Source organism: Lacerta agilis, chromosome 10, assembly GCF_009819535.1.
Source record: "Lacerta agilis isolate rLacAgi1 chromosome 10, rLacAgi1.pri, whole genome shotgun sequence".
Classification (NCBI taxonomy): Eukaryota; Metazoa; Chordata; class Lepidosauria; order Squamata; family Lacertidae; genus Lacerta; species Lacerta agilis.
Window position 1 is genome coordinate 48114038 of NC_046321.1, and position 25281 is coordinate 48139318.

Genomic DNA, 25281 nt, shown 5'->3' on the forward strand with positions numbered 1-25281 from the left:
TCCTCCTCGCTTGGCTGCCTCGGCTCGAGAGCCAACCCCCCCCCCCCCGCTTCCTCGGCTCGCTCCTCCTTATTGACAAATACACAAAGGGCCGCGCCGGGCTGGAGACGCGTCTGTGGAGCCGGCATGGGAGACAAGAAGAGCCCCACAAGGTGAGGAGCCGGGGAGGAGGGGAAGCGGGCGCCGACTCGCAACAGGCCGCCGCCGCTGCTGAGGGGGAGAAGCGGCGGCGGCGGCGGCGCTGTGAGGGGGGGGGCTGCCGTTGCTGTTCGCCGCCGCTTCTTCCCCCCCCCCCATCCCCTCTGCTGCCAAAGCCTTCGTCGGCGTCCCCTCAGCGCAGCGAATGGCGGTGAGCGGGTGCTGGAGGCGGCGGCGGCGGCTAAGAGGTAGCTGGCAAGCGGCGGGTCGAAGCGAGGCCCCGAGCGAGTGGGAGGGAGGGAGGGAAGGGAGCGATGTCTTGTTTTGTGCCTTAAACCTCCTTCTCTCCTCCTCCTCTTCTTCCTCCTCCTCCTTATCGCCGCCCCCCCTCTTTTTTGGGGGGGTGTTTAGGCCGAAGCGGCAGCCGAAGCCGTCCTCCGACGAGGGCTATTGGGACTGCAGCGTGTGCACTTTCCGGAACAGCGCCGAGGCCTTCAAGTGCATGATGTGCGATGTAAGGAAGGGCACCTCCACCCGGTAAGTGAGCGGCCCAGAGAGGCCTGCGCTGGTGACACCCGCATCCTCAAGGCGGGAGGGAGGGAGGGAGGGAGCGGGGCTGGCCGAGGAGAGGCGTCCGGGGGCCGCCGGCTGGGAAGAAGAGCAGAGCCCGGAGGCTGCCGCCGCCGCCACCATCATAGCCACCAGGGCAGGCTTTTTATTATTTATTGCACTCCCTCCCTCCTCCTTCCTCAGGAGAGGGTGACAGGAGAGGGAGTGGATACGCTGCAGGCACCAGCTCTCTCCTCCGTTCCTCTCTCCTCCTCCGTCTGCTTTTCCTTCCCGCTCCTCTCCTCTCCCTGCCCTTGCCCAGTAAACATGGTCTCTTTCTCACCCCCCCCTCCAAGCTTAGAGATAATTTCTTTTCTGTGAACTTAAAGGCACACGTTCTCTCGCACCACCCTCAAGTGGTTTGATTTGCCAGTCATGCAGTCTGGAATGGGATAGAAAATAAGCTCCTTTCCCTCCTCAGCTTTTTTTTTTTTTTGCTTTGCTGTGATCATACAAACAGTGCAGATGTCTGCAGTGTTTGCTGTTTGTTTTTAATCCTGCTCATGGTGATATAGCATTCCTTATGTACATAAAAAAACCCCAAACCATTAAACTGACTAAATGTGAATGCTGTCCGTTGTACACGTTGTGCAAAAATAAGTCGTCTTCTGTTGAAGGGAGGACAGAAATGGATAAGGGCTTTGATTTTCTTCTTGAGGCCTGCTTATAGCCCACTGTGTAGCCCTGTTAGCTGATTTAAAAGATGACTTTTGTAATTATTTACCATGGTGGATTAGAATACTTCAAGAGGGGGGTGTCATCAAACAGTTTCTTGGTTGTTTGTGTATATATTATACTTGCTGATATTTTGCTGAAGTGAGGGCCATTGTCATGTCTTGCCTTAATAGCAAAATGCCCTTCCTAATGTTGGGTGGGATATGTGGGAGAGAGGAAGAATCCCTGGGAGGTACCTGCCAATGAGGAGTGGAGAATGGCAGTTGCTGAGGTGATTAGTTGCCAACTACTGTTTTGGGGTTACCATGGTGAGGGAACACGCCTTTACTGGTAATTTTTGGGAGGCCGTGGCTGAGGCAGGAGTTGTTTCAGTCAGCACCTTGAAAGCATAAAGTTGCTATCTGCACAGCAGCTCCTGGCATATAGGCTGTTGATGACTACAAGAGCCGCTAGCAAGTCAACAACTGGGCATTTCTACAGTGCTGACTAAGAAGATAACTCTTGCTTCCACACTGGCCTTCCATTGGTTACATGTGGGATCTAGGAACTTAAAGCATATATATTTTCCACTTCTCATCCTCACCTCCCACATTCTGCCTTTACCTTCCAACAGATACTGGTAAAGTTACGCATTTTCCTATGCTCTTCATCTTCCTCCAATGGTGGCAGATGCTTCCTGTCAGAGGACCACCCCAGCAGTTGTTTCTGGGACTGGGCCACATATAAGCAGATGTCAGGTTTTTCTCTCCATACAACACTTACATTCCTGGAGGAAAATAAAATCCATTTACATAGATTAAGTGGATGTAAAAGGTTATAGTCAGAGATACTCCTGGGGGGAAAGGTAAATCCATTCCCCACCCATAGTGATTCCTGGCCATTAATAATGAAGACTGGTCCTATCTGCACAACTGTGTCATGATTGTGACAGTTAGGTGATGGCTTATTTATGTAGAAATGTTTATTTTACTCTCAGCAATATTGTTTGCCCATTTAAAATTCATTATATACCCTTTTAGGTTATTACATACCCCTTATAGGTTAGATGCATTCCATTGCTTGGAAAATTCTGTACAATCCAAAAACAAGTCTTTTGTGCAGCAGTATTACAGGAAAAATGTGGAAGTATTGTACTTATGAGTCCAGTCAGTCACAGGTTTATTAAACCTCTGTGACTGAGATTTAATGCACTGAAGCATATGCATGAATGATTACATATTTACTAATTGAATATTTATATGCTGCTTTACTTTTGCCTGCTGAGGCTCACAGAGCAAATAAAACACAATTTTAAAACAATATTTATAACCAATGTAAAACAATACACCTAGACATAATAAGAGACAATATATCTTCTAAACCTTATACAGGGCAGAGATGGAATAACACCTTCTGCTATCAACAGGGGGGACCTCAGGGCAATTGTGCTAAAGGCCCCCTCTTGGTAGCTACTGTTATTTGTGAAGTGAAAGTATACAAGCTCTGATCCCTTAAGTGTATGTGCAACATTGGCTGATATATGGGAAGACAGTCTCTCTGGATCTTAGGCCACAAAGATCTTTAGAGCTAAGCATCATCACCTTGAACTGAGCCAGGAATGTGCTAGCAGTGGTATAGTTGCTGCAGCACTGGCTGAATAGGCTCACACCTTCCAATGTTCAGTAAGAGGCAGGTGGTGGCATTCTACATCAGCTGCAAAATAGTCTACATTGTAGTCCCAATGTAGCATACATTACAGGTAGTCAATCCTGGACATAACAAGAGAATGCATCAGCATAACCAGGTCTCAGTTCTCCAAGAAGAGACTAGGCCTAGGAAGACGATAAAAAAAGGCTTCCTGGCTACTGCTATGACTAGTTTATCCAAAAGTGAGGAGATAGGGATGTTTCAACTCCATCTATCACAGGCATACTAACCCCTTCCAAAGCCTGCATACCCTCTTTAATACCATCCATTTGACCTTAGCCTTCATACACTTATCTAAGAGCACCTTCTGGATGTGTACATTGATTACACTCAACCCCAAAGCTCTAGATCAGGGATGTCTATTTCCTGGCACAGGAATTTTTTATTTCCCCCAAGACTGCCAATTTTGGCAATGACAAGAAAGAAAGAAAGAAAGAAAGAAAGAAAAAGATACAGCACTAGGGCGGACAGCGTGCTTTAAACCTCTCCACCCAGCCTCTCATCAGTCATCAGACTGATCAGTTGATAAGCAGGCAGGGGGTGATAACCCCTTCTGAACAGCTGGTCAGCATGGATCAACAGGAGGGTCTGCATCCTGTGTCTGTATTTGTGAGAGAATGGGATGGCCACATCCATTACTGGCATGCAGATGCCAGAGGGCTTCCCAAGAGTTAAAAGTCCTTGGGACAAAAGAGGTTACCCACCCCTGCCCTAGATTCAGCACACACCAATTCCCATAATGCTGAACTGATATCCCCAGATTGAAAAAGTCATAGGAGAACTGTGTGTGTGTGTGTGTGTGTGTGTGTGTGTGTGTGTGTAATATAATATACATGTCTGCAGGCTTGCAGTTCTGCATCTTGATCCTGTACAAATCACATGGAGTTTAATGGGTTTTAATTTCAAGTAAGAAGGCATAGGATTGCATCCACTAATCAAGGCTTACAGGATGCAGTTTTATAATAAAAGCCATGTCTTCATTCATACGTTGTTATAATGAATATTTGTGCCAAAGTGTATTAAATTCATTAGTGGAGATTTAGCAAAATTACTCAGGTTGTACCTTGTTCAGGCATAATTAGTATTCACTAATTTTAGTGGTTCTAGCCCAGCGTTGGCCAAACTTGGGTTTCTAGCTGTTTTGGGACTACAGTTTCCATCATCCCTGACCACTGGTCCTGCTAGCTAGGAATGATGGGAGTTGTAGTCGAAAAACAGCTGGAGACCCAAGTTTGGCCAACACTGTTCTAGTCATACTTGGAGTAGAACAATGAAATCAGTGGACTTAGCTCAGCCATGACTAACTTAAGTCTATTCATTTCAGTGGGTCTAATCTGATTATGACTTAGCTGGATACCACATTATGAATTTTCAGTAAAACATCAGCTAGCCTGATCTTTCTAACCTGTATACAGTACTCTCTTGGCTTCCCTATGCTTAATGTTTTCCACCATTATTATAGCTGGCAGCTCACTGTGTAAAATAAATACATAAATAAAGCAGTTTTGGCACCAAGGACTATTTTTTTCTGGTTATTGGAAACCTGCCTGGTGTTCTACAGTACTTCCTACTTGCCTTTGGTACTATTCAGCTGCATCACAAGTGGATTTTCTTTTCCTCCCATTATGTCCTTGGAGATATTAAAATTTTTGAATAAGTGACAGATTTTGAAGAACTGCCTTGCTGGATTAGATGAAGATTCATCTAGTTCAGCATGTTGCTTCCAACAGCAGCTAGCTAGATGCCTCTGAAAGCTTACAAGCAAGGTATTAAGTTACAATCATTATTATTTTTTAGTTTTGTCTCAAGTGTCTGATAAGCAGAGATATACTGCCACTGAATATGAATGTTCCATTTATTTATCATGGCTAATTAACAGACCAAATTTTCTATTCCCTGTTAAGCTCTAGCTGAGTTCATGGCCATCACCTTAACTTGTAATAGTGAAATTACACATTAAATTACGCAAGGCATGAAAAATATTTTTGTAAACTGCAGATACAGAATAGTAAGGTCATGCATATTTGCTCTCAGATTGGTGGGCACAGGAGTATAGTTCTTGCTGCAATGGCCTCAGTGGAAGAGGTAGGGGAAATGGTTTTGTGGGTGAAAAGAGTAGGAGAGGTCAGGGATCTAGAAAGAGATAAAATGAGCATTGGCTTCCTCTAGCCTTTACTTACACTGTATGGAAATGATTTGATAATTCCTTACACACCAAACTTTATCCAAGAAAGGCTGTCGGCACCAATCTGGCATGGAAACCTGAAGGTTCTGGTTAAAAAGGTAAAGGGACCCCTGACCAATTTTGTTAAATAGTCCAAGTACAGAGATCATGAAGTCCCATTCACTTTCTTTTTCAGAAAGGAGGATTCAGTGGAAACAGTCCTTGGACTGCTAGTCATCTAGTTGGTAGGGGATGGTGGGACTCTGAAAAGTGGTGGGTGTAATCTATTTTATGCCTCACCTAGGTTTAGAGTATTTTACAAATATTATTTATTTATTTAATTTGTATACTGCTCTTCATCCGTAGATCTCAGGAATTTTGTCGCCATCAGGAATACTGTATATGTCTGACTTTATTGTTCCCTGGATAGAGATGCAAAAAGCAACATATTTAAATTATTGACAGATACCAATAATAATTTTCTTTTAAAACACTAATTTAGCAGCATTAGAGTTGTGAGACTGATTCCAGTTGTGATAAACTATTATGTAGTCACCAGAGTCCTTAGAATATCAGAGATTTCAATTTGATACATACATTTTGATAGAATTTGATATCAACTCGTGATTCCTAGAGTTTTGGTAAACTCATTAATTTGGAGGGAATTCGCTTAGTAATCATGGAAATGGTCATATATATTGATGATTTTTGCATAAAATGTTACGGGGTAAATTCAGAAGCAAGCAAAACATTTAGAACTTGTGCTGCTACTGTATACAAAAAGACCAGTTTTGTCCATGTCAGTCATGCAACTATATATACTGTAACAGTCTTCTCACATTCATACATAGGTAGTTATTCTGCAGCCATGCATTGCTGTAGGGTGAATCTGTATACAGATGTAATATCAGGTTTCTAGCAGCTATGTTGACACTGTTTTCTAAATTTGCACATGAAAGACATTACATGTTATCCATTCAAATAAAATGAAATGCAAATAGATTTTGCAGGTCTGAAACCGTATTTGGTGTTCAGATTTGAGAAGATCGGTATTCTGTAAAATGTATGGTGTCATAACTGCCAGGTGATACAGTGAACAAATTCCCTTGCTATTGTGCTTTTGAGGATAAGTGCCTTCTGTGTGGAAGTGATAGCCTCAGATGGTTCCCAAAGGGCATTGCTTTGCATTGTAAAAGCACTGCCAAATATTGCACTAGGCTACACAGCAATCTGTTAAATGTTCAGTGGTGAGAAATGTTAGTAATTAAGTCCTCAGAAATTTGCAGTTTCAGTTTATTATGTATTTATTAATATATATGTGCTTACTGATTATGAGTGTTCATTTACTCTGTTCTAGATTATATGACAGGTATGAATAATATGAAATTTACTGCATAATACTGTAAAATAAAGATTAATTGTGAAAGTCCCTGTACACTTTTAAAAGTAAAAACATTTGTGCATGAAAATTCAATAATTATCAATGAAGATAAATAAAGTAATTTCATGTTTTCACAAAATAAATCTAAGGTGCACCAATAACAGTGATAATCATGTTGGGGCCTGTTTAGATTTCACTGCTTGTTGTCTTCATAATGCCATCTGCTGAGAGCAGAACACTGGACTTGATAAGACTATTGATACAAGCCAGCAGAGTTCTCCTCGTGTTCTATGAAAACATGGGAGTTATGAAAAACCTAATCATGTGATTTTTAATTTTCATAAAACACTTATGCTTTCATCACCTGTACTTGCTCCAGAACGTGGACAGGATGTATATCTGGATGTGCATTCTGTTGAAAGCAATGCAGTATTCAATGCTCATCAAATTTATGCCCATAGTTCAGAATCACTGAAGAAGATCTGCAGCCAGAAGCCATTTGGGCTTGCATATCTCCTGTAGATTGGAACACTGGAATATATTTTGTTAGCACTATATTTCAGGCAATTCTGTTTTGTTTGGTAGACTGTGAGATGTGATACATCTACAATAAAATACTCATTTTTGCAAGAAGTTATTTCAGCTGGTGGTACTTTTCCTTTGTTTTAACATCAAATCAATGCCTGCAACAAAACCAGGAATATTATGGTTTAGCATTATTTATACCCAATGTTATGGGACGCGGGTGGTGCTGTGGGTTAAACCACAGAGCCTAGGGCTTGCCGATCAGAAGGTCGGTGGTTTGAATCCCCGCAGTAGGGTGAGCTTCCGTTGCTCGGTCCCTGCTCCTGCCAACCTAGCAGTTCAAAAGCATGTCAAAGTGCAAGTAGATAAATAGGTACCGCTCCGGCGGGAAGGTAAACGGCGTTTCCGTGCGCTGCTCTGGTTCGCCAGAAGCAGCTTAGTCATGCTGGCCACATGACCCGGAAGCTGTACACCGGCTCCCTCGGCCAAGAAAGCGAGATGAGCTCCACAACCCCAGAGTCATCCGCGACTTGACCTAATAGTCAGGGGTCCCTTTACCTTTACCTTTATACCCAATTTTTAAAAATAACATTGAAAATATTGATGTATATTTTGACAGTTGCTTTGAGTTTTCTGTGCTTCCAAAGATATACATTATTGGCAGAAGAGTTAAGGCAGTTTAATTTATTCTGCTACTAAGTTTACAGTTTTAAGTTGGGTGAAATTGAATGGTGCCCATCCACCAGTGGAACAGGCACCATTGGCAGAATGTGCTCCACATGCACACCCAAAGTGTAGAAGAGAGGAAGTGGAATCCCATTGTGAGTGAGTGAAAGTCACACTAGATATTTGTGGTGGGCAGAAGGAAAGAAAAAGGATGGATTTTAGAAGAATGGCCAATCTGTGCCCTTTAGATGCTGGACTCCCAACTGCTTATAGCCCCAGCAAATGTGACCAACTGACATACCGGTAGTTGATGGGAGCTGCAGTCAAATAACATTTAGGACTACAGGTTAACTACCGCTAGTTTATAGATACCTGAGCAAAGGAGAAAGAGCAATTTAAGAGTGTTGAAATTCCAATGCTTAACCACATACATTTTGCTTATCTGTCTCTCTTCCATTGCAAGTTGCTTCTCAAAACCAAAATAGCTAGATACTTGTTTTAAAATAATAATTAAAAAAACTGAACTTTCCAGTATACTATTTTACACTAAATAGAAGATTCCCCATTGTGTATTGAGCAAGTATGTGTGTGCTTGCACACACAGAGACCCAAGTAAAATGGCACGAGGTAGCATGTGTCCATCATTTGGGCTTGCTTGCTTATCATGTCCAGGTGCAATAATCTTTAGATTTTAGAACTTGAATTCTTTACACCAATTTGTAAGAACTTCTTTAAAAGATAGTTACTCACTGAAGAGGAAATACAGCACTTGAATCTTCTCCTATGAAGGGACCATCAGGAGATTGAAGTTAGTCTGCCTGCGCTGCGCCATTTCTCAGTCTGACACAGAGGTGGGGAAAATAAAAGAATACAATGGTTGCAATAGTCCTATGCATCTGTGTTTATACTATACACCAAAAGTGTGTGGTCACGGTGCAAATAGGAATTCCAGGCTTCATAAGCTGAAAAGTGTCCATAATAGGACCCAACAATGTCCTAGCTCAAGTACAGATAATAATAACCTTTGGCCCTCCAGCTGTTACTGAACTATAACTTCTTTCAACCCCAGCAACCATGGCTAGTAACCAGGGTTGATGGAACCTAGTTCAGCAACACCTGTCCTAGTTGCATCCATTCCTTACTCCGTAGTCAACACGGATATGAGAGATTTTACCTCCAAAGTGAAACACAAACTGATCACAGTGATTCTTATTTTGTTCTACAGTCTCTGCCTCAAGATATACATTAATTAGCCTCCAATCATTCAAAATGGCTGTACTGGCAAACAACATACCAATGCTTTAGAGAAATGACAAGGATTCACAATTTTGTAAAAAATGTTTGATGAAATTCTTTATACTTTATCAAGATAATTATTATTTTTTTCTGGCCAGGGTCATTCAGGTATCTTTAATGGGCCAAGCAATCATATGAATGTGGTTTATGTCAGGATAACTTCCCATGTCCACTTTATTATGCATGTAAACCACAGATGTATTGACAGAAACTGGTGGATTATTTTATGCTGTTATTTAGTTTTAGCATATTCTCTTCTAGGGATCAATTGAAATAACAGGGACTGTGAGGGCTTATATGGTCAAAGATGAGGGCTGCTAGCCATGACTTTTATATCCATTAAAAACCATAGTGATCAAGAAATAACTCCTTAAACATTACTGCATTATATCTCCATTTTACAATAATGGAAATCGGAATACAACTGCAAAGTTCCATGATAATGGCAACTAACAGACTCATTTTTCATTTTCATGTATAGTTAATGTGTTTTATATCATTTTAAATATCATTTCAGAAAGTTTCATTATCTGGCAACTGTTTTTCAAAATGACATTTTACCTGTGAGTAAAACAACAGCAGCACCATGTATGACTCAAAATATCTCTATTTCCCCTCCCTAAAGTTCAGTGAAAGACCTCTCCCAAGACAACAGAGAAAAGGTTAATGATGATTGTATTGATAGTTTTGCTTTCTCATTGGTGTAATGACAATAAATTTTATGTTTCAAACAAAACCATACAAGCTAAGGCCAATAAAATTTACATTGGTTGTGTGTGTTGGATTATTCACACAGCACATAACATTCTCCACCAACAATTGAAAAGGAAAAACTATGTTTTAACTTTTTTCTCCACTTTGATGTTCTTGGTATTAAGAATATTAACTGAAATGTGTTTTATGTACAACTTTTGTGTTATGTAACACCACAATGGTGCAACTTACCTGGCATAAATGTGTTGACATGGGTGTCATGTAAACCTCTTTTTAGGTCTGTCATCTTTTATTCTCTGAAATGGTAGTAATTATTAGGAGAGCATTCCTACACAGAAGAAACTGGCCCAAAGCAAGCTGGTGTAAATTAAGTTGAAGTACAGTTACACCAGATCCAGACTTTGCTCAGCAGCAGGGCTGCTGATGTTGCTCTCCCTAGGTCTGTCACAGGGAAAACAAATCTTTAAAATAGTGTTGTGCACCGGTAGCCAGGGCATGCGGTTGAGCTGAGTGGGCTTGAGCCTCAGCTGAATCAGGATGAGCAAGTTAAGCAAGTGTATGGTTGGCTGAACTAATGTTGGCAGCTTAATGCCATTGGAGATGTGCTGCATCCAAAGTTGCTCATTCCACTGGCTCTTGTCATAGGATTGTCCCCAAAGCAATGTAGAGCATCTTACAGAGTTTTACAGAAAACAGGTGCCTGCCCTCAAAAAGCTTACAGTCTGAAAGACAAATCTGGCAAGGGCGGAGTGAACATATGTTACTGCTTTTAGAAGAAAGATGTTATAATTATGTGTCAGTATATTGTTGCATGCCACCCCATTCTCTGAGCAGTGCAAGATCCCAGGGGTTGTGTTTCCTTCAGAATGAGGTACAGTGGAGACTGTGGTGTCTTTATGATATATGGTTAATTTATACATATACACAACCTGAGCCTACAATGGAGGAGTTCACAGCATTAAGACCCCAAGGGAGTCTTGATTGTTTCATAGCTGCAGCCTGAGATTCAAGCAGAAATCAAGCATCTCATCTCATATCTCTCTCTCTCTCTCTCTCTCTCTCTCTCTCTCTCTCTCTCTCTCGTTCTCGTTTCCCAGCAACTTTCCATTCTACCCTTTGTCTTTCTATCAGCGAGTTTGGGGAAGGGCCAACCCATTTATTGTCTGGCACCGAGCCACTTCCTTTGTTACCTTAATGGCCCATTATTTCACCAGGAAGTTAGCCTGGCTATCCCAGGAATTTGAATCCTAGCTTAGATTTTAACATTTTCTGGGCCCAGGAATTAAAAGGGTCTCAGCATGCAGCCTACTCCCCTCCCCAACTCACAACACTTAATAAGCAGGGAATAATGTCCCTATGGGAAATGTGATTATGCTGAAATAAAGCGCAGAAGCAGAAGCAGCCACTGATGTCCTGGAGTCATCTGACAAAGTTGTTATTGTTGAGTTTGAGCCTGGTAAATTGAAAAGGCAATTTGTTAGCCAAGTAATGGAATATGATGTTCATTAGTATGAAATCATCTTTTTAAATAGGAGGGCTTCTGTGACATTTGTCTTCCCTGCAAATGACATAGGTTAGGTTGAACAGAAACAAATAACAAGCGTAAGTTGCTGTGAGCATTTTGACTTCCCACATGAACTTGATGCTGACATGCAACTTAGGAATGTCTAGTAAAGTGTGAGATGCACAGAATCTTGCTTTGGAGGCATTTATTTGTAGATGGCTTGGCTATCAATGAATTTTCACATCTTACATTGCTCATCTTAAAATTGAACACAGTTCATTTTCCAGAAAACATTTTTTGACAGTTTCCAATAAGCACTACCATAGGTTTGACACTTGCCCATAAAATATTTGTTCTTTATGTATATTGATGCAAATGGAAAAATCCTGATTCCCACTTTTAGAGAAAACACCTCTAAGTTATAAATTCTTCAGGTTGCAAAACTGTTACATTGGTCACAGCTTTTAAAACAATAAAAATAAGGCATTTAAACTACCGTATCTGTGGCATAATTCTTGATTATTTTTGTATGGATGATCAAGGCAGATAACAAAAAGTTTAATGTTAATTTGAGTTAAATAATATTAGCTAAAATACAAAATAGGTAAAGAAGCTTACCAATGTTACATTGGTCACTACAGAATTACTCAACTTTAGGATTCTAATGCACTGTTAAACGACAATCTTTTTTTTCTTTTAGTTAATCATTGGTGAAATTATTTTCTGGAATATTCAAATAACAAATATATATGGTATATTACATATGCTACAGATGTTTTCATCTTACAGTTTTGATGTTAGATCTTTAATGCGGCTAAATTTTGGAAATATAAATGAAAGTCTTTTTTTGTCTCACACTTCAGAAAGTCAATTTATTTTATTTGAAAGAAAAGTAAAATGGAGCTAGGGAGCTGTGAATAAGGAGCTAAAAACTAGTTTCTGGGTACCATTTAGAAGACAATAAAAGGATGTTTGATGCTTTCACACTGCTTGCTTTTAACACTAACAGGAGTTACTGCTCATGTAACTTGCTTTTGGCTGCAGTCCAAAGAAAGGAAAGAGCTGTGTGTCTTACCAGAGCCTTGTTTGCTGTTTTTACTGCAGCAAGAGACAGCCAAAGTAACAAGAAGGTTTTAAACCTAAACTGACAATTCAAGTTTAGGGTATAGGTTTTAGCTGTTTCTGCTATCTTGTGTATACTGTTTAGAGTTAAGATACCATTTGGTCAATTGTTTTATGTTTTATGTCCTCAATATAATCATTCTAGTTCAGACTTTGTATACACAAAACTATACTGAAAGGAACCCTAACACCAGCCAGTAGGTGCAAGATCCTGAGTTGGTTCTGTGCTTCTCCCTAGTGTTCTGGCATTGCTCTATTGATTCTCATGTTGACCAGGTGGTTTCAGCTGGCTTGTTAAGAAGCCATAATCATGTATCAGTTTTCTTTCAGGACCATATGGTGAATCACCATGTGATGAAACTAGTTATATCACAATCTGGATGACTGATAACCTGAGTCTACCTGCTGCCTTCCTTCTGGATAGGAGTTAAAACAGCACTAGCTAAACTGATGAACCACATTCTCAATCACACCAGGTTCATAGGCAGGCCACGCAAGCCCTAAACCCAGGGGTGGCCAACCTTTTTGTATCAGTGGGTGCATTTTGAAGTTTGAGAGTGCGCTGTGGGGTGGCAGCCACAAAAAGGCTGCTGGGTGTTTGTGATAACACAAAATGGTTGCCAAGGGGAGCGTGGCATAACATGAACTTAGAGAGACAGATAGCCCTAACCATCTTATGCGTACCATGGGAAGTGAGCTATGTGTTGCTGATTGTGGAGATAACACAATATTGTTATAAAATAACACAAACACGTGCACACACACAGATGGTGATGCTGCCTAATAGCAACAGGGAGTGTTACTCAGAATCAGAGAAAATTTAAAGGTGGCCCACACTATGCTCACACTCACTTCACAGAAATTGCTTTAAAGGTCCTGACCATCTTGCCCCATAACTTTCTTCCTAAGCGGGCTCAAGATCTGCCTTAAAAAAATAAAATAAGAGAGTCTGGAACACCTGCTTAGGGACAACAATGAAGGCCTTTGGGGGCTGGGTGGGGGAACTGTGCCCTAGATTTTCCCAGGAATAAAAATTGAACTCTGATTTTAGGGTGCAATCAGACCACATGCAGGAAGTATCAGCTATCTTGCAAATAAATGAATAATAATTGTTAGTAATGCAAAGAAAGGGAGCAGGGGGAGAGAAATTAACTACAAATACAAGGAAAGACTGGCCCAAGAGCAGAAACATCCATACACACAATATACTTTGTAAGATATTGTAAGCCACCACATCTGAAATTTCCACTTTAGGAATCTAAAGGCTAGGGTAACAAGGTTAAAAAAAAATGGCATGCCTTCATCCTTGGAAATCGGGATAGGCATTATATAATAATGTGAAGAGATCATAAGCATGGTTCTAGTTGAAGGGTGTGCTTCTTGAGTTTCTAACCCACTTATATCGTGTAAATTGGGAGTCTCCTGTGCTTTCTTATCAGAAGGCAAGAAAATAGGACAGTGCTGCACTTTATAGCCCTCTTTCAGATGTGCTATTCTTGAGTATCCTTCTAGTGGCCCTGTGCTGAATTACTGGTAGTCTTCTCTATAGGATCTCTGCTGATAGTCTCTTAGATTGTGTAATAGCATAGCATTAACTAGGTGTTGCTGTGTTTTTATGCCCCATAGGGATTACAGGCTACTAGACAACTCAGCTGCTGAATGCATAGGTAAAAGTAAAGGGACCCCTGGCCATTAGGTCCAGTCATGTCAGACTCTGGGGTTACGGCACCTATCTCGTGTTACTGGCCGAGGGAGCCGGTGTACAGCTTCTGGGTCATGTGGCCAGCATGACAAAGCCGGTACCTATTTATCTACTTGCACTTTGACGTGCTTTCGAACTGCTAGGTGGGCAGGATATAGCCAGCTAGTATTCATTGTTTTGAAAAATAAAGAGTTACAGATTTCCAGAATATTGCAGTTAAAGTCTACATCTTCCAGGAAGATACTGAAAATTTAAGACTTGAGGAATATAGAAAAGAAATTGCTTTACATTTTCAAAGTGTTCAGCAGTAAAAAGTGGATTATGTCTTAGGACTTAGAAGATATAGGAACAAAATTCTAAATAGAACTTGAATCTTCTGTGCAAGTTGCCAAGAAATAATCCTGTACACTAGCCTCCAAATTTGTTATTTTATTTTATTGTTTATTTTATTTACAGCTGTATTCAGTTGTTACCTAACGCCCCAAGTAATTCAGATCACAAATACAAACCTCTTGCTAGTTCTTACTATGTTTTGTTTTCTTTAACTGTCTTTTGCTATTCTGTGTTTTCCTAGCATCTTTGTCGTTTTTTTCATTCTTTTAATTTATGCTAAGAACAGCCAAAATGACTGTTAGCAATTAAACTGACCAGCCATATTTTGTGTGTATGTGTGTGTCTGTCAGTCTGTCCTAGGGCAATGTTCCCTGAGTGAGGCAGAGGAAGTAACTGAATCTCATTTCCACTGGTGTGCTTCCTATACATATCACCACTCTTGTTTTTGACCAAGGTCATGCTGCTGTACTTTTACAAGGTAATGGAGTACAAGATAGTGCCTCATTTTATAATGTGGGTTCATTTAGACAAACTTACTGAACATTAGAGTGAGAAATAAAACACATTATTAAAACTTCGCAAGCTGCAGCTCTTGCTAGTGATAACTACAATAAACATGTAATAATGAGAATGTATCCTAACTGCTTTTCTGGGAAATAGAGTAAATCAAGGACATTGCATGTTTTTCAAGCTGTTTTAAAGTGGAGCTTTAAACAAGGGACTCTGTGGGCCAGGGATCAAAGGTGACATGTATGTCATTTGCTTTTTAGCCAACTTCAAATCTGGTTATCCAGGTGCTTAAGCTCACTTTTACAATTGCAAGAAAAATGTCTGTAGATATAAATCTGATTAATAAAATGATTTTAAAAAGAAACTAAAATCCAGTGGTTGTGCATGCAAAGCCTGTCCACTGCCAATAAGCAGTATTCTAGAATCTGTACTGGCAAGCACCACTGAGCAGTAGTACAGAAAGCCGTATACATCCTGCTATAGTTGTTCAGTGCAGTAGGCATTGGCAATGAATGTGAACTGTAATCAGTTTGCACTGGTTGTCAAAAGCTTTTCAGTAGATGCAGTGTGGAAACACCAGCTCTGTCCAGCCTTCTCTTTTTCCCACCATAGGTGCCTGCAAATATCTGCTAGTAACCCAGACCATTTCTCCTCTGGTTGGTTTTCAGTGATGGAAATTGCATAATACAGTCCATACATATTTCCACACATCTTCACAGCAACTTGTGCAAGGTAGCTAATTTCAATAATAATGATTCTTAAAATCTTTAAATATAATTAAGTTTCCTTAAGACTAATGAAATGAACTTAGTCGCACATGTTTGGCTAAGAACTGACAGCAATTTTGAGCATGCCAATAAAAATATCAGAACGTTGTCTACATAGTGCCAAAAATAAATAAATAGATAAATGGCAAAGCAGCTTTCAGAAATTGGTAGTGACCTTTCCATAGATATTGAAATAAAATGTTTTATCTTATGCTGTCACTCAGCTGATGGCAAGGTTTCAATCAGTTTAATAGAGAAGCAATTTTCAGCTATTTCACTTGCAGCTTGTAGACCTCTAAGTCTTCTGCAGAGGGTGGGGGACCTTCCAGGACAGAGCAGAGAGTGGTAAGGGGGATTGCTGAGAATTGCACCCTTCTTCATTCTGCTGATGGAGTCCTTACCATCACCAAGGGATACAATCCATACAGTACTTGCAAGTAATTTTGTGCTGGCCCCAGGGGTTTGTCCGTGAAGCGAAGTCCAAGTCCAGTCCTGGGTCTAGGGGTCCAAAGGAGGTCAGTCTGGCGGGGAGCGAGGCAGGGAGCAGGTCAAGGTCCAAGGCAGGTGCAGGCACGAGGTTGCAGGTTGAGCATACGCTTGCAACTAAGTTGCTCACGCAACTTGGGCTGGGTCTGGCTGGCTTTTATCTGGCCCTATGCTTAGGGCGCCCCTGATCCTCCGGAGACTTGCCTCTCCTCTGGGCCTGGAGGCGAGCACTCCTCCTGAAAGCACTTACCTCTCTTCGCCTCTCTGTCCTGAGCCTCTCAGCTCAGGAGAGGCTGGTGGGTTACTGGACCCAGGGGCTGCCTCAGCTTCCTCTGAAGAGGCTGGGAGTGGAGCACCTGCAGGCAATGGATCCTCCCTCCCATCAGGAGCCAGAGCAGACTCTGCTGATGCCTGCACCTGGGGATCCAGCACAGGTGGGGATCCTTCAGGCTCAAGCCCTGGCCCCGGCTCAGCTGCTTCTGGAGGCGGGGAATCCTGTGCAGGCTGGGATCCCTCAGGTTCAGCATCAGAGTCTGACTCCCAGGCCATCACAAATTTTAGGCTGTGATCCAATAGACAGTTACATATATTTAGCCCTGTTCAGATATGTGAATTTAAGCCTTCAAACTACCGGTTTATAGCCTTATGTAAAAGCATCTCTAAACCATTTAATATTTCAAAATCTCGTAAGTGGATTACAAAAATAGAACATAGAGCAATAAAGCAGTATAATAAAAACAGATACAACATAAAAGTCAGTATCATTAAAACCAAATTTAGGAAAAAAATCAGTGATAACAGTCCAGTCTCATGGGTGAGGAAGTCTGATTTTTATTAATTACAGTAATATACATAAATAACTTTAATTAAATGTCAGTAGATACAAGGTATAGTCTAGCAAGGAATACTTTATACAAGCGCTATCCTATTCACTTCAGTGGATCTTGCACAGGGATGACATGTGACCTGTTACCTCCATAATATTACCATTATTTTTTTATGCCTAGTGTATTTAATGAATTGACAATCTCTTTTGATCGCATATGGATTTTCTAGCTTCAGATAATTTTCCAAATGTAAGATTTGCCTTAAGTTATTAATTATTGTAGCTTGCAGAAGATTAGTGGGTGATTGTGTTTCTTCATGTGAATCAATTTGAGGGTAGAAGAGCTTTTTTCCTTCTTTTTTTTTGCTAGGGTCACTTAGCAGTAACATCTTATGCTCTCTTAATTGATTCAGTTTGTATTTCATTGTTTAGAAAATTAAACTTGTATTCAATTTTCACTTTAAATTGATCTTAACCCTGTAAATCATTTCCCAAAAACTTTTTACCGGTATATTGGTGATTTACAATGAATTGAAAAAAATGTTTAAAATAACCTTTGTTAAAAAAACCAGAAGCATTTTTAATAGGTATTACAGGAATGGATATACCGAAAAATACAATAATTTGTTTATGTATGCAACAACTACCCCACGGATATTGTTAGCTCAACCCTGGAAAGAAGAACAAGTCCCTACTAAAGAAGATTGGCAGAATATGCTGAAATGGCTAAATTAACTGGTAGACTTAGAAATCAAAATGACAACAAATATAAAAAAGAATGGAAACTGTTTATTGCATATTTACAAAAGCATTGTAAGGAAGTTAATACAGTAGCAGGTTTTTAAAAAACACTTGTAATATTAAGGAGAATGTTTAAATTCAGAAACAATTAAAGATGAGGAAATTATTGACATGTATAAATTAAGATAATACAAAAGAACCAGGGGAGGGAGTGGGGGGAAGTTGAGGGAACGTAAGTAATCCCAAAATATGAATTTATTATGGTATAAAAATGTTTTATTTTCCTTTTATTTTATCTTTTTTATTATCTTCCCTTTTTGGTTTATTTTCTCTTTTTATATTTGTGTGATGATAATGTTTAATTGTGAAAATGAATAAAAATATTATATATACAAAAAATTGATCTTAACCCTAAGAACTGCATTCTATGCCCTGCATTAACACTACTGGAGTAAAACAGCAATTTTGCCAAAATTTTGCTGCTTTGTTTTTGAGTAAGAGTGGTAAAGAGAGGTATAATACAAATATTGTTCACAAGGACTATTTTGCTAGCATTCAGTTATTAGTAATTAATCCATCATCCTTTTAGATATTTAAGAAAACATTTGAGCACATAGTTTTTTATGTTGCTATTTAGAATACATTACAATTGTACATTTGTGATAAGTATTTCTTTTACATATGCACATTGTTTGAAGTCTTTTAATTTGCTAGATAATGTTGTATTCTTTTCTTTCTCCTTTACAGGAAATCCATAGCCCAATCTGTCAACATGCTGTGGCAATACATACATTATTTAGATAGGATGAACCAATAGATTATACTATTGTTGAGAAAAATGATACTTTGCTGGGATTGCAACAATGTTCCTCTAGTTTTCCAAGCAAACATGCTAGTTTGTTTGTTTAGGATTGGGGCAGTCTTCACTGCCTCAATGATTATTTTATTTTATTTTTAAAATTTGTCAATTGCTTTATCTTGTTCAGGGTGTGAATGAATCTTATCACTGTATGCCTAAAAGGGTGAACCTACAAGTTAGAATACTCTACTTCAGTTTTGTTGGTTAGAGAATCTATGTTAATTAAAAGTAAAAGGTAAAGGACCCCTGAACGGTTAAGTCCAGTCAAAGGTGACTATGGGGTTGCGGCGCTAATCTCACTTTCAGGCTGAGGGAGCTGGTGTTTGCAGACAGCTTTCCGGGTCATGTGGCCAGCATGACTAAACCGCTTCTGGTTCAACGGAACACCGTGACAGATACCAGAGCACACAGAAACACAATTTACCTTCCTGCCACAGCAGTACCTATTTATCTACATGCACTGGCGTGCTTTCGAGCTGCTAGGTTGGCAGGAGCTGGGACAGAGCAACAGGAGCTCACTCTGTTGCGGGGATTCGAACCGCCGACCTTCCGATCGGCAAGCCCAAGAGGCTCAGTGGTTTAGACCACAGTGCCACCCGTGTTAAGTAAGCTTAAATGACTAGTTTCTAAGAAATACTTTGGCAACTTTTTGTAGTTTGCTTTTTTAATTCAGTGAAATGTTATGTAAAAAAATTGAATTTCAAAAAAATATGTAAAACGTGTCATTTGAGTTGTTTTAAAAAAAATTTAACCTGTGATAGGTTGTATTGAAATCAGTGGATATGACAAACTAAAATCCTTTCAGTTGTATAAAAGGTGCTGTCAGCTATCAGTAAATCTCTTAGCAATGCAACAGATAAGCAAGCAATTTTCAGAAATTATATCTGCAGCCTTCTGTCTTTTACTCTGCTCTGAAGGGTTTCCTAACTCTGGAACAGATTTAGAGAAGGCTGGGGCAGGAGGGGAGGGGAGTGAGAAGCAGAGTTGCTGAAAGTGGTTTCTATCCTCATCCCTCCATGAAAACTTTACTGTCAGTTGAATTGGATGCAGACCACTGGTTTCAGTTCAGCTATTCTGAGTAGCACTCAGTTGATACAACCCTATACAGTGGTAACTCAGGTTAAGTACGCTTCAGGTTAAGTATGCTTCTGGTTAAGAACTCTGCTTAAGAACAGTGGCAGTGCAGCGGCAGCAGGAGGTCCCATTAGCTAAAGTGGTGCTTCAGGTTAAGTACGCTTCAGGTTAAGAATGGACCTCCGGAACGAATTAAATACTTAATGCAAGGTACCACTGTAGTTTTATATTGTTTGTGAGCTGCCCAAAGAACACCTGATATGTGGTAGCTATATAATTGCAGTTAATAAGTACAACTAATATAATGAATGGATAAAATATCAGTCAATTTGAGCAGTTTAAAGGTGGTCATTAACAATTTTCAGATGATTGTTCCTAGGATGTATGTATGTCATACATGGTTCCTTAGGAATTTTAAAATTAGTATGTTAACAGCTTACTGTACCTGTATGTTACTGAATTGTCATTTCTGCAAATATTTTTACATACTGCAATAAAAATAATTTCCAGGTAAATCTAGTACAGTACTAGACACCGCCACAGAAGTGGGTGGAGAAGTCTAAGATATTTCTGCCCAGCAGGGATGCAGACTATCCCCTACCCAGTCATCAGTCAGCCATTTGATGGAAAACCCACCCTTAGCTTATCTGCATGGATCAGCTGTAGAAGGGGGCTGTGTGTGTATGAGATTGTGAAGTGGCCGTACCCACTGTAGCGCACAGAGGTTTTATCAAAAAAAGGCTAGCCTTAGAGTTTCGCAAACTGGATACCCTTCAATAGAAATCTAAGGTCATTGATGGGATATTTTCTTTTTAGGAATTTTCCTGTGACTTGGGGAATGGCAATAGCTCAGTGGGTAGAGTACATGCTTCAAATGCAAAGGGTTCCCAGTTCAATCCCTGGGGTTGTTTTTTTGTTTTTTTTTGGATAGGGCTGGGAATGGCTCATGCCTGAAACTCTAGAGAGCTGTATCCAGTCTTGAAAATGCAGAGCTAAATCATGGTCTGACTTGATATAACACACCTTCCTTTCTTCCTATGTGCATTATGTTTTAGTCTAGTTAGACTAAAAATACTTTTGTGCCAGTGGAAGTTGTCAGGGGAGGAGAGGCTTCACTGTTTCAAGAACTTCAAAGTGTATTTAGTTGTTCTTTAGAAAATGAAGCCTACATTCACAAATCTAAATAGGGTTCTGTGTGGAATGGTTGTATTTTTAACTGATCAATTTACCAAAAAGAAAAAAAAATCGTGCAGAAATTTACTGCATTTACTGATGCTAGGGAGTTTAATTTCTCTCATCCATTTACACACAGGAAACCTCGACCTGTCTCTCAACTGGTTGCACAACAGGTTACACAGCAATTTGTGCCCCCTACACAATCAAAGAAAGAGAAAAAAGATAAAGTAGAAAAAGAAAAAAGTGAAAAGGAAACGACTAGCAAAAAGAACAGTCACAAGAAAACAAGGTAAACTTTGGTACCTTTTCTGTTACTTAGAGAACAAAATGAGATAATCTCTGCAAAATTCTTAGAAAAGGGTAAAGAGTCACACAATGATCCCTACCCACATAGTTGCAATGTTTATGTACTCCGCTGTTAGATTGGATCACACCACAGGAAAGTGTGTATCTTTAGAAAGGGCCTAATATACAGTATACCTGTCAGGAGTATCCCAGCTACTCATGAGGAGAGGGGGAGAGAAAGCCCTGCTCAGGAGCAGGGCAGGGAAAGCTGCTCTTCAAGGGGAGACAGCTCACGAAGCTATAGGGAGCCCGGACCCCTTCTGCAGACGGACTCCTCCTCCTCCTCATCCAGTCTATCACAGGACTCGTCTCCAAGCGAGGGAGAGGAGCAAGGGCTCCGGGACACTGCTGAAAGACACAGCACCACCAGTCAGGCTAGCCCACAGCTTCCGACACAGGCACAGCGCAGGGGGACTAGAGGACCCAGGAGACATCGTTTCAGAGTGCCGAAGATCTGGTGTTGGGGGGGGGGGTAGCAGAAGGAATGTACTTCCGGATTCTGATAGTGACTGAACGGTCTAAATAGCTACGCTTAATAAATAACTTCAGTTCTTCAAAGGAGACTTAGTAGTTACTCATGAGCAGCACCTGGGAAGATCCCTGACAATACCTGTATCTATGTTCGTGTGTAGCTGAGCACATCGTTCATGTATCTATTTTTTTTAAAATGGCATCTGAGATCTTCAGATGAAGACCAGGATATAAATTTAATAAATAAAAATAATAATTATATACCCTGATTTCTAGTAAAATCTGGTACCAGCATTTTTACCTCCTCTCAAAATTCTGGTAATGAAAGCCTATCTTTTAATAGTGAGAAGCAGTTAAGCAAAGTGGAAAGTAAGACACAAAGGGAACAAAATTCAGAGATTTCACCTTTTACACATTTTAATTGGCCTCAGATTGAGAAAAGGAAATTTGCAGTCAGTCAATAAAGTGCCTGAAAATTGGACAAACTATATGCACACTGCACTTACTTGTGCACTTTACAAAGGTTCAGATGGCGGAATGAATTTCCACTGGCAGCAGAAACCTGTATATTTTTACAGAATCTAAACTATATTTATTAATATATGCTAATACAGTCAGATGGTTGTTATACCTGTATATGTAATATAACCAGGGTCAATTGCCTTATAATACAAGGTAGCTTTGCCAGTTGATTAAACATGGTTGAACAATTACTCCCAACTATGAAACAACTCCACCCCCTTGTGTTGGGGTGTAAATTTCTGCTGCCCACATTATCTTCAATAAAAGTAACCACTGCAGTAGACACCATTACTATTTAATTAGAATTTGAAATTAGCCCATCTTATCACCCCTTCTCTGTCTACCTGAGGCCACCAAGAGAGGTCATATGAAGGGAATGAAACTCCATCCAGATGAGACATTGATCTGAGAATAGGTGTGCAGCTTGTTGGGAACAGGATTGCACTCCCCAGTAAAGAGCAAGTTTTCAGCTTGCCATTGATCCTTGATCTGTTGTTGTAGCTTGAACTGCAGGTTGTGATAGTAGAGAGGAGCATTCTTTTCCAGCTAGACCTAATCTACTGGCTTCAAAATTTCCTTGGAAATGAGGATTTTGCCACTATGGTGATGCCATAACTTATTTGAAGTACAGTAATGGACTCTATGTAATCTGACTTGGATGAGTTCAGTAGAACCTCAGCTGGTCCAGAATGCAGTGGCCTGACTCTTCTCTGGAGCTTGCCAAAGGGAGCATACAGCATCTATTTGAAGTGCTGGTGTTGCCCTTTAAATCCACAGAGGACTTTGGGGACCCTCTGGAATAGACTTTGGGGAATACGAGGAGAGGAATGGGAAGTCCCACTGAGCAAGTGGAAAGCCACTTGTTCAGTGTTGGATACAATCCAAGGTCTGGGAATTGGGTTGGGAAAAACCATCTATTATCGTGGAGAACTGCTGTCAGATTAAGTTAAAAAAATGTCATCCTAGACCAATGATACAATTCAGAATATGGCAGCTTCTTACATATGTTTCGGCTTCAAATATAACCTTAACACAAGAGATTCAGATGATTTCTGAATTACCTCCTTGATTATTTATATTACTCTAGGCCCAGGTTGAAAAATGTGGATCGAAGTAGCGCCCAACACTTGGAAGTTACTGTTGGTGATCTGACAGTCATTATTACAGACTTTAAGGAAAAAACAAAGTCGCCACCTGCTTCCAGTGCAGCTTCTGCGGATCAGCACAGCCAGAGCGGTTCTAGTTCTGACAATACAGAGAGAGGAATGTCCAGGTCGTCTTCACCGAGAGGAGAAGCCTCATCACTGAATGGAGAATCTCATTAAAGTTTATTTACTCCAGTTTCTTTAGTTTTTCCTCTGCAAACTTGCAAATGTACACAACTTCTGCCAACAGTTACCACATTTTCATGACTTGTTGTCCACAGTGCACGATTTGTATGTTTACTCAAATATGATTTATGCAGTTTTATACAAAACAAGTGCAGCAGTGAAATTAAATTTCATTGCAATCTACAAAACCTTTTCAGATGACTTTTTAATCTTCATATACAAAGGTGCCATGAAAATGTGGTTTGAATGTTCTTGATGCAGTGTTACTGGTAAGTCCATTTTCACCTTTAGTTTAGTGAATTCTAACACAACTCTTGGATTCTATACTATTGGCATGTACTGAATTGAATTTTTTTATAACATAGTTCAAGCTGCCTAAATATGTATTATTTGAGAATTGTGAAACATAGTTATATGTATGCAAGTCAAAGATCAACTTAATCAACTATTGCTGCAAAAGACTTTTCGTAATGATTATCTTTAAAACACCTGCTGGTACTTGGTGTGGTTGAATAGGAAAAATGATATTAAATAATAATAATAAAAAAACATTTGTATGAATTTTTGCCAATGTCTGACACATTTTACTAGATTACTGTTACTGAATTACGTTGCTGGCTTCTCCAATATTTTCCTCACACATTTAGAACATTTATTGTAATGTTTACAAGGGAAAAATAAGTAAATCTGTTACAAGCATTAATTGTTTAGCTTTATAACTCAAGTATAGTACTACCTTGTCCTTATACACTGGTATTCTATGTTATTGAACAGAAATTTGTTCTCAAATTATTAGGCATTTTCTGTTTTGTTTTCTTTTAAAATCTAGATTTTAATATCTTAACTGCTGTTGATACATCCAAAACGTGATAATGTTCTCATTTGGCTTATTCTTTCCTTCTCCCAGACTTGCTCAGTGTTATAGTGATATATCAGTTCAGCTAGAGGCTGGGATCCAAAGAGGCTCTTACATTGCAATCCTGTACATGTCTACTCAGAAGTAAATCCCAATGAGTTCAGTGAGACTTACTTCCAGATAGTGCATATAAGATTGCAGCCTTAAGTTTACAGAAGAGTTTTAATGCAGGCTTGCAGTTTCCATTTTCTTCTCCAGCCATAGCTCATTGCACTGCAACAGATCCCTTTCCCAAAGTTCTTTGGAGCCTTGGGAGTGGGTGGTGCAGGGGGCTGTAGATGAAAGGTGGTAAGCCTTGGAAGCCATTCTCTGTGTGTGTATGTGTGGATACTCCCTGTGCAGCCTTTTGGATCCAAGCCAGTGATATTAAATGTTGCACCAGAGTGAATAAATAAGCAAGTAGTGTGTATATATAACATTTGTTCCTATATCAGCCTTTTGCTTTGAAAAACAAATCCTTTATTAAATATTATAGAGCAAATCATAGGAAAAATGCAGTTCTTTGTTTTTGACATAGTTGTGAACATTTATGCATTTAGCAATATATAGATACAGAACAAGATTTACAGTCCCAGTCGGTATTATGTAAACTTTCCAATAAAATATTTTTATGAGTATAGGTTTTGCCATTTTGTTTACAATCAGTTAAGTGTTTTGGTGCACAAATTAATTAATAATTCTTGCATTAGAACTGTAGAATGGGAGGGGATTCTAAGGGTGTTTTTAATCATGACGTTGCCAG

General features: G+C 39.9%; 1 protein-coding gene across 1 annotated transcript; it reads left to right on the top strand.

The window, feature by feature from the left end:
* Nucleotides 1-25158, top strand: YAF2 (YY1 associated factor 2). Its single transcript, XM_033161386.1, has 4 exons — nucleotides 1-152; nucleotides 550-675; nucleotides 21091-21243; nucleotides 23380-25158. The coding sequence occupies exons 1-4, from the start codon at nucleotides 127-129 to the stop codon at nucleotides 23615-23617; spliced, it is 543 nt and encodes a 180-aa protein (XP_033017277.1). The 5' UTR covers nucleotides 1-126; the 3' UTR covers nucleotides 23618-25158.
* The last annotated feature ends 123 nt before the right edge of the window (nucleotides 25159-25281 follow it).

What these genes read in the sequence shown, in the direction of transcription:
- YAF2 (XM_033161386.1), top strand. Translation starts at nt 127, where the DNA reads ATGGGAGACAAGAAGAGCCCCACAAG. An exon ending in AGGAAGGGCACCTCCACCCG is followed by an intron (nt 676 to 21,090) that starts GTAAGTGAGCGG and finishes ATTTACACACAG; the next exon opens with GAAACCTCGACCTGTCTCTC. An exon ending in AACAGTCACAAGAAAACAAG is followed by an intron (nt 21,244 to 23,379) that starts GTAAACTTTGGT and finishes ATATTACTCTAG; the next exon opens with GCCCAGGTTGAAAAATGTGG.